The 8,791-nt window shown below is 58.7% G+C and overlaps 1 protein-coding gene across 1 annotated transcript; it reads left to right on the top strand.

Moving 5' to 3' along the window:
• Window positions 1–2,558: 2,558 nt before the first annotated feature.
• Window positions 2,559–6,669, top strand: HSPB8 (heat shock protein family B (small) member 8). Its single transcript, XM_074920734.1, has 3 exons — window positions 2,559–3,472; window positions 4,633–4,696; window positions 5,923–6,669. The coding sequence occupies exons 1-3, from the start codon at window positions 3,094–3,096 to the stop codon at window positions 6,080–6,082; spliced, it is 603 nt and encodes a 200-aa protein (XP_074776835.1). The 5' UTR covers window positions 2,559–3,093; the 3' UTR covers window positions 6,083–6,669.
• The last annotated feature ends 2,122 nt before the right edge of the window (window positions 6,670–8,791 follow it).

Raw genomic sequence — 8,791 nt, 5'->3', positions numbered from 1 at the left:
CTCATCGCAGCCCTGTTTGTCATGTTCCTTTTGGACCTGACTGTGCGTGGTGGGATATTTTGGGTTGTTTCAGCTGCTCTGAAGGGAAGGGCATGTGCCTCTTCTCCCAGCTGCCAAGGATTGGCTCCTCAGGGCACTGAAGCAAAAAAAGTTGTGGGCTAGTATTTCTGGCAGCTCTCCCCTGCTGGGCCAGGCTTTTGTTGCCCTTTGCCAGGCACTTCGGATCCCCTCGCCCTGTTCAGGCACTGGTAGCCCAAGCCAGAAACGCAGCTGTCTCTCCGTGGAGGTCACTGTTTGGGATCGCTGGTGCTCTCCCCAGGGCTGTGCCCTTCCCTGCACACACAGCCCTCGTTCCAAGCCCTGCATGGTGCTCCCACACCACAGGGTCCCGCTGCGGTCACCTCCTCAGCAGGAGCCGGGGTACTCCCCCAACTCCCCCATAAGCAACAGGGCAGTGGGGACTCTCTGTCACCCCAGATGATGCCTCTCACCCTGGGGTCCTCCCCTGGACTGGCTGGAAGCCCCACAGGGGAGCAGTAGCACTGCACCAGGCCCCCATTGCTGTTCCCAACAGGGCTCAGAGGGGCACCCAGGAAGGGTCTGGCTGCAGCATGGATGGATCCATGGAGGGGGGAAGCAGGGCAGTGTCTGCAGGTCAGTCGGAGGAGGAGGGAGGCTGCGAGGCCACTTCATGCTCCCCAGAACTAATGTTCTGGGGCCAGCTCGGCAGTGAGACGCAGCCGGGAGATTTGGAGTGACAACAGGAGCTAAATTGGGATGGCCCAGAGACAGCAAGAGCCGGCGGGAGGGGACGTGTGACTAATCGGGATAAACAAGGCGACAGGGAGGATTCCTAGCCAGGGAGGGAGGGTGGCCTGGAGCTACGCAGGGAATCGTGGGACTGGAGATGTTAGGAGGCTCTTGGAAACATGGCAAGATCATGGGGCACCCCAAAACCTCCTCAGAACTTGTCCCCCTCTCCCCATGGGCTAGTGTTTGCCCGAGTGAGTGCAGAGCTGGGCGTTGAGGTGATCCTGCTCCCCAGCCAAGGCGAGAGGTGCCCAGCTGAGCTCAGGCTCAGTGTGTGGCGATGTCCCCCACAACACCCTGCTGTCACCCTTGAGCAGCAGGAGCCCCCAGCCTGGCAGGGGCAGCTGGGCAGGACAAGATGATGGAGGGGGATGCTCTGCCTCTCCACTGGCAGCTGCCTCCCCACACCCAGGGGTGCTCAGCCAGCACCTGGGACCTCCCCAGGCATCTCTAGGCATCCCCCTCAGTCCCCAGGGAGACCCTTGTGATGGCTGACTGTCCCCACACATGGTGGGGGTGAAGGAGCTGAGCACAGGGGAGCAGCCCTACCCCACACCATGAGAGGCAGCTCCCTCCCCCAGCGATGCCGCGTCGGTGCAGCATGATTAATGCCATTGGAGTGACCAGCAGCTGAATTGCTGCACGGCCTGTGCTGCATTAAAGTCTTCCTGCTGTAATTAGTTCCATCAAGTCTATTAGAAAAATTGCAGATGCTAGAGAGAAGGAGCATGAGGCAGAGCCAGGAGGGAGGATGCAGCATGAGGAAGTCATCCTGTATCTAGCATGAACCTTGCTGATGACATCCCATCCTCCAGCACATCCCATCGCCCACCAGAGCTGTGCCTGGACCACCTCCATGGGGAGCCCCTTGTCCCCAACAGGTACCCCCTGCTTGCATGGTCGGGGCCTTGTTGCCGGGTGGATGCTGGCCGGGAGCTCACCCCCCCCTGCCGCCGCACCTCTTCCCACGGCGCGCTGCCCGCTCCCCGCCGCTGCCCTGTAATTAGCCCCGCCGCAGCGCGGCTGTGATTAACACCTCGCCCTGCCCGTGCACGGCGATTGCGGCAGGGCCGGGGCATGCCGTGGGGCGAGGAAGAGGAGGAGGGCGAGGAGGAGGCAGGTGCTGAGCAGCGCTGTGAGGACCCTGCCTGTCTGCTGCCCAGGGTCCCTCTCCCCCTTCTTGCGGTTAGGGTCATTTCTCCGGGCCTGCCTGGTGAAGGCAAGCCGAGGAAGCAGAGCTGGAGCACGGCTTTCCTCCTGCATCCCCAAGGACCCCTCGCACCTGGGCCCTGTGGGCAGTGCTGCATGCTCCTGGCCACAAAAGGGGTCCATCCCCTGCCCCAGCATCCCTCAAACACCCACCTGTGGGGTCCCACCGCCCTCACAGCGCTGCGCTAGGTGTGCCACCGATGACCCATTTCCCAGTACAGCGGGCTGCTCGGTGGCATGGGGACACGTGGCTTTACAGTGCAGGGAGCAGCATGGCCCAGCCCCACTGAGGGGGTATTTTTAACAGGTGACTCTGGGGTGAAAGCAGCTGGCCCTGAGCTCCGGGGCTATTTTGGGCAGGTGGGCTGGGTGCAGGGTGGCGAAGCCAGGGCAGCTGCTGAAGTGCCGTGGCCCCACAGCAGCCAGGATCCTCAGGCTGGAGAGAGAGGTCAGCTGCCACAGCCCAGATTCTCCATGGCTGTTTCATCCTCTCCAAAATACTCGGCTGACAGGGCAGGAATTGCAAAACACACCCCCCCTCCCAAATCCGTATAAATAGTGCTCGCCCGGCGGCTGGAAGGTTAGAGAAGTTTCTCGGCTCCAAGCTCAGGCATTTATTGCAGCTCTCGCCCAGGAACGGCAGGGAAAGTCGCACATAAAGTGCTGAGAAGCGAGAGGGGAGAGATAAGCTTTTTAATCTTGGGATATTTGGTTTGGTTTTTTTTTTCCCTCTCCTGAGAAGAAGTTTTATTTTCCTCTCCCTGGTCCCTGGGATCACAGCCAGACAGGAAGCATTTTCTCACGGCCAGAGAGCTCCCTCCGTCCTTCCTGCGCTCCTCCAGCTCCCAGTGATTCAGCCCTGAATTGATTTTCTCCGTCGTCCTTCACCTGGTGCCGGGGAAGGAGGGGACTGTCCCCGCAGCGCCCACCCGCGTGCCCGTGTCCTGCCCGGGGTGGATGCGTCTCCTCCGGGACGGGCTCTCTCAGCAAGTTCACAGCCAGGAGCGGCCACGCAGAGGCTGAGGCTCCGTGGGAGAGCCCCGTGGACACACTTGGACCCCTCTGAAGGAAGCCATGGCCGACAGCCAGATGCCCTTCTCCTGCCATTACCCCGGCAGGCGCAGCGTCCGCGACCCTTTCCGGGAGCCTGGCTTGACCTCACGCCTGCTGGACGATGATTTTGGGATGTCACCCTTCCCTGGGGACCTGACGGCAGACTGGCCCGACTGGGCTCGGCCACGGCTCACCACCACCTGGCCGGGTCCCCTGCGCGCCGGCATGGCCCGCACCTCTGCCATGGGCCCCGGCTACGGCGCCCGCTTCGGGGGGTACCCTGAGAGCCGCAGCCCCGTGCCCTTTCCCCGCGAGCCCTGGAAGGTGTGCGTCAACGTGCACAGCTTCAAACCCGAGGAGCTGACGGTCAAAACCAAGGATGGCTACGTCGAGGTGTCAGGTGAGAGTGAAGGCACTGGGGAGGAGGAGGATGGGGCATGTAAAGGAGCTGGTCCTGCCCTGCCCGTGCCAGCTCAAGAAGTTGCCATAAAATGAAAAATCATCTTTATTTTAAGCCGGTGGCGGTAGCTCTGTGCTCAGGAGCAGGCCCAGGCTGAGGCAGGGCTTGGGGCAGCCCCATGGGCAGTTCAGGGGTGCCATGGGGGGACCCAGCTCACAAGCTGGTGGTTTGCTGCAAAAAACAAAAAGGACAAGTCTCCTTTGAGGTAAATCTCCCCGCTTTCTGCCCTGGCTGGTCAGGGAGGCGCAGCTGCAGGCAGCGGCACCCTGCAGCGAGCTGCTGAGAGGGGCCCCAGCTTGGCTCAGTTAATTATAGCTGGGGTGAGGCTGGCGCAGAGGGAGGTTCCCTTTAAAGGGGCCAAGAGAGAGGCCCCTCCAGTGCTGGGAAGTGGGGGGCAGCTGCCCCATGGCCTCCACCCCAGGCCCAAGAGGCCCCAGCCTGGAGACAAGCCAGCCAGAAGCACTTCCCTAATAATACAGTTAATGGTGGGGACAGTGGGTGCGGGGTGCACCACATCTGGGGTGTCCGTGGGCACCTTGTCCTGAGCATCTCAGCAGCCTGGCACTGACGTTCCGCATCGTCCTCAAGCGCCCCAGGCCAGGGTCCCCAAGGTGGGCTGGGGGCTGCCACACAGCATGGCCCTGGGTATTTATTTGGGGCACACGGCATCACAGAGGGAAAACCACAGGTCAGGGGGGTCTGGGCAGCCACCAGTGTGGTTTTAACCTCAGAGAGGCTCCAGGCACAGGGATCCCCAGCCTGACAGTATGGTGGAGGGGACCCCAGCCTGGTGAGCAGGACAAGGAGGGACACTGCCACCTCCAAGGGTTTTATTATGTCTTGGGACTTTTTTCCGAAGCCCCAGCTCTTGGCAGCCTGCAAGACCCCAGGCTCTCACTGGGAATATGGGTGTGCTCTGTCTGGCACCTCCTTCCCCACATAGAGGAGGCTCCCAGAGCCCTCCTCAGAGGGAAGGATTTGTGCTGGAGAAGGGAAACCACTCCTCTGAAAACTTTCCTTTTGGGTTTTGTTGTTGTCTGTTGGGGAAAAAAGTAATCTCCCAGTGAGGTGGTGACATGGGGTGTTGCCCTTCCCTGCAGGCAAACACGAGGAGCAGCAGGTGGAAGGAGGGATCGTCTCCAAGAACTTCACCAAGAAAATCCAGTAGGTACCAGCCAGCCCTGGGATGTCCCCCTGCCAAAGGGGCTGGGGCATGGGGGGGCTGCCACATCCCCTTGACCAGCACCCAAATGTTGCTGCCTGCTGTGGGACCCTGTCCCTGCGGTGCAGGCAGGTCACAGGCAGCACGGGGATGGCACTGGGGCCGAGCTTTGCCAGTCCCCGTGTCCCGGCTCACACATGCAGGGACTCCTGCACCTGTTTTCACCCAAAAATCTGCCCTTTTGCAGCATGTGCCTGGCTGGTTCAGGCCACACTGTGATTTCCCAAGGGAGGTAAAAGAGGAGGAGGTCTTTCTCTGGGGGATTTGTCAGTCTCTTCGAGGCCTGGGGCTGCATTCGGAGCCACCTGGGGTGCAGGGAGCGAGAGGGGTGCAAGGACCCGCGCTCACAGTGCCTGCGCATCCCCCGGGGTTCAGCGGCACACGACGGGCTGACACCACCATCAGCTCCAAAATACATCCCCGTGTGTGAATGTACATGTATATATCCATCCGAATGATGTCAGTTAGATTGCTATCGCGTTGACTCACCGCGATGGCTCACTTTGGCAACAACAACAGCGAAAGGCAAGTCCGGAGGCAGGCGAGCCCCAGCCACGGCACTTTGCCCATGCTGGGGGCAGATCCCCAGCCGCGGGGCTCAGGGGCTTAACAGGGGGAAGCAGCAAAACCCAGGGCATGGGAAGGGTTTCCTCAGCTGGCAGCAGCTCAGCTTTGCTTTTCCACCCCAAAGGAGCCCTGTGCATCCCAAACTCCCTCAGGAAAGCTGGGGCAAGCACTGTGCTCCCTCCTGCTCGGCGCTCGGCAGCCGCGGCGGCTCCTTTTACGGGCAAGGCTTGGGGCTGACGTGGGCTGCGGCACGGAGATGATTTACTCCTGCTTTGCAGAAGCCTGGGCGGCACAAGCAGCGGGTGACATCCTGTCAAACACATCTGCCGGGGAGATTAAACAGAGCACTCAAAGGGGCCAGACAGGCCAGGAGGCCACTTTAAATATCCCCGGCACATTCCCAGGCGCTCCAGTAATTACGTAGGCTTTGCTGAGCCCTGTGCCTGGGCTGCTGGCTGGGCATCAGTGGTTCCCCACACGCTGGGGGTCTTGTGTGGGCTTCCCAAGGGTCAACGTCCACCAGGGATGCAGCATGCTGCAAGCCAGCAGCCCCCCGGCCCTCCAGCTCCTAAACCATCTCATCTTTCCTCCCCTCTTGCAGGCTGCCCTATGAGGTGGACCCCATCACGGTCTTCGCCTCCTTGTCGCCAGAGGGGCTGCTGATCATCGAGGCGCCCCAGATCCCCCCCTACCAGCAGTACAGCGAGGGTGGCTGCAGCAGCGAGATCCCCGTCGAGAGCCAGGAAGCCACCTGCGCCTGACCTGCGTCCCTCCCGCACCCCGGCATCCCTCCCCCCGTCTCCCCTCTCCTCCCGGACCCCTGCTCCCCAGCCCCCTGCGGCGTGGAGTCTGGACAGCCTCCAGCAAGGGTGACGGGTGCTGCTCGTGGGGATGGCAGCACCCGCCACCCCACAGGGGGACCAGATGAGAGCCGGGGCATGCACGCCGGGTGCCAGGCCACCATCCCAGAGGGCTTGTAGCCATCTGAGGTGCCGGTAGATATTTTGTGCCCATGGGGCCGAGCAGAACGGATGTCCCTGTTACAGTTATTTTTTGCTCTGAGCTGCTCAGAGGGGATATTTATAACAATAGCAAAAAAGGGCCCTTTTTTCTCTAAAATTGACATGTGTCTTTTCCTCCTCTGTGGGTTGTTTTTTTTAAACTACATCTCTGCAAAGGACGCGCGTCTGGTGGCGGAGCTTGACGGCACGGCCTCCGTCCTGAGAAACGCAAACCGTCTGCGTGCTTTGAACATTGGTTTGGGGTTTTTTTTTCTTTTTTTTTTTCCAAAGACAATTTGTGCTTTTACTTGTCAGACCTGAGGAATAAAACCCAGTCGATGTTCTTAGCCTCTGCTTGTCTTGGCTGAGCCCAGCGGGGCAGGTGCAGGGCTACGGGAGGGTGGCAGGGAGGAGGGGGAATGCCATCACGTGCCACCTCGCCTCGTCTGTCATGGGATCCTCCCCATGGGGGGAAGGAAAAGAAAGATGTGTGGGGATGTTTGCACTGATGGGTGGCTGAAGGATTTGCTTGAGCCTTTTCTGCAGCCAGTGAATGCTGAGTCCCAGCTAACTTCGTGTCAGGGAGGCACCGAGCCTGGCAAGGACCATGGGCTCATCCTTTCCTTACCCTCTTGAGGGGTTGCAAATGTTTTTCCTGCTTGGGGATGCTAAATGCCTCTGAGCTGAGAAAGTCAGGTTTGAACCATCCCCATTTCCATCTCACTCTGCCAGGTCCCCACCAGCAGCTCCACAGGGAAGCACTTCCCAGCTAATTCCTCAGCGGCAAGTGCTTTCTGCTGGGCTCTGCACACAGCCTTAAAACCATTCCCGGGGGTGAAGCACTGGGTAAGATTTGTTAACAAGCTGCACTGCCCGGGGTTGGCAAAGCAGAGGTGCCGATGGGCAGCAGGAGTTTTTCCATTGATCTGCGTGGCACCTGGACTGGGCACTCGGTTTTCCATGTCACCAGGGCCTTGGAGTTAAAAATACAACCTCACATGCTCCGCTATGGCTCATTCGGGATGTGGTTACCAACAACAGCCCATCACATGCCGTAAACCCTGGCCCCGGTGCTCAGGGGCCACAATGGTACCCACACTCCAGGTCACAGAAGGGAACCTGGGGGCTATTGTCCCAGTTTTATATATTATATTTAATTTTCAACAGCAATTAATTTTCAGCACCCCAGGCAGTGTACAACACCCCCACGCCCATCCATGGGAGCCAGCCCCGGGCTCACTCACGACAGCTCTGCCAGGCGTGGCTGTGAGCACAGCAATTTTTATGAATAAAATATAATCCTCGAAATGTAATACCGACACCAGGATGGAAAGCAAAAAAGTCACGAGTCACAGCTCCAGCCTCGTGTCCCTGTGCCGCGTGGAGCTGTTGAGCCTCATGGGTGACACCTCTCCAGCACACTGTCTCTCCTCTTCCTCAGACCTTCAGAGAATTTTTTTTTTTCAGTCTTTTAGAAAAACATCCCCAGGCCCAACCCTGATTTTGTCCCCAGTGCCCCATCCCGTCAATTCACTTGTCATGGACAGGACCCCAGAAGAAGCACATGTGTCCCTGGGGTGACCCTCAGGCTTCAGCACCCCCGAGCAAGCGGCTGGATGCAGGCCCAGGGCAGCCCTGACCGTGCACCCCACGAGTGGCAGACGACAGCTCCCCTGAGCAGGGCTGCTGGAGCAGGGGACCAGCTGCGAGTCTGCAGGGGGCTGCCAGGGGGAATTAGCCCCAGGTGAGCCTCTCTCCCACCCCCGGGTGTATGAGGAGGTCCCCAGGCTGCAGCTGCATTCCAGGGCTGGGGCACAGGGTGTCCCAGGCTCAACTTTGGGGCTGCAGCAGTGAAATGATGGCTCCCAGCTTTCTCTCCTGCTGATCCTGCAGTTTGGGGGAAGACTTTTTTTTTTATCACCTTCTGTTTTATTAGGTTCTGCTTTCTGATGAGTTCCTTAATAATGTCTTATAAAGACTGTTGTAAGATGCATTAGCAATAATTTCTTAATGGCTGAGGTTGGCATCAGCAATTAGCAATAAGGACCTCTTACACAGGCAGTGTGCTTGGACCTGTGCAGCCAGCAGCTTCTCAAGCTGTTGGATTGTCTGGAGTATCATATACTAATGAAATAATTAAGTGGAGATCTGCCTTTTTTTTTTTTTAACTATGGCCTCATTATTGATGTGAAGGAGGTTTTAAAAAAGTAATCTCTACTGGTGTTTCTGCAAGTGGAAAAATAAGTTTGGAAACATTGGAGCATTTCTGCACTAGCATCTTCCGCTGTGTCTAAGGAGGATGAGGTAGGAAATGTGTGTTTCTGGGGCACCAGGCTGCTGCAGAGCTGGGGCCAGAAGGGAGCAGGAGCTGTTTGCTCATCCTCAGCCTGCATGTGAGATAACAGCTTGAAGCCATTAGACCTGTAACACAATGCTATAATGGCCACTCTGCCAATTACATTACATTTC

The sequence above is a fragment of the Athene noctua genome, chromosome 17 (genome assembly GCF_965140245.1).
Source record: "Athene noctua chromosome 17, bAthNoc1.hap1.1, whole genome shotgun sequence".
In the NCBI taxonomy this organism is placed as follows: domain Eukaryota; kingdom Metazoa; phylum Chordata; class Aves; order Strigiformes; family Strigidae; genus Athene; species Athene noctua.
This window is presented reverse-complemented; position numbering and strand designations above follow the sequence as displayed.

What these genes read in the sequence shown, in the direction of transcription:
- HSPB8 (XM_074920734.1), top strand. Translation starts at nt 3,094, where the DNA reads ATGGCCGACAGCCAGATGCCCTTCTCCTGCCATTACCCCGGCAGGCGC. An exon ending in TGGCTACGTCGAGGTGTCAG is followed by an intron (nt 3,473 to 4,632) that starts GTGAGAGTGAAG and finishes CCTTCCCTGCAG; the next exon opens with GCAAACACGAGGAGCAGCAG. An exon ending in AACTTCACCAAGAAAATCCA is followed by an intron (nt 4,697 to 5,922) that starts GTAGGTACCAGC and finishes CCCCTCTTGCAG; the next exon opens with GCTGCCCTATGAGGTGGACC.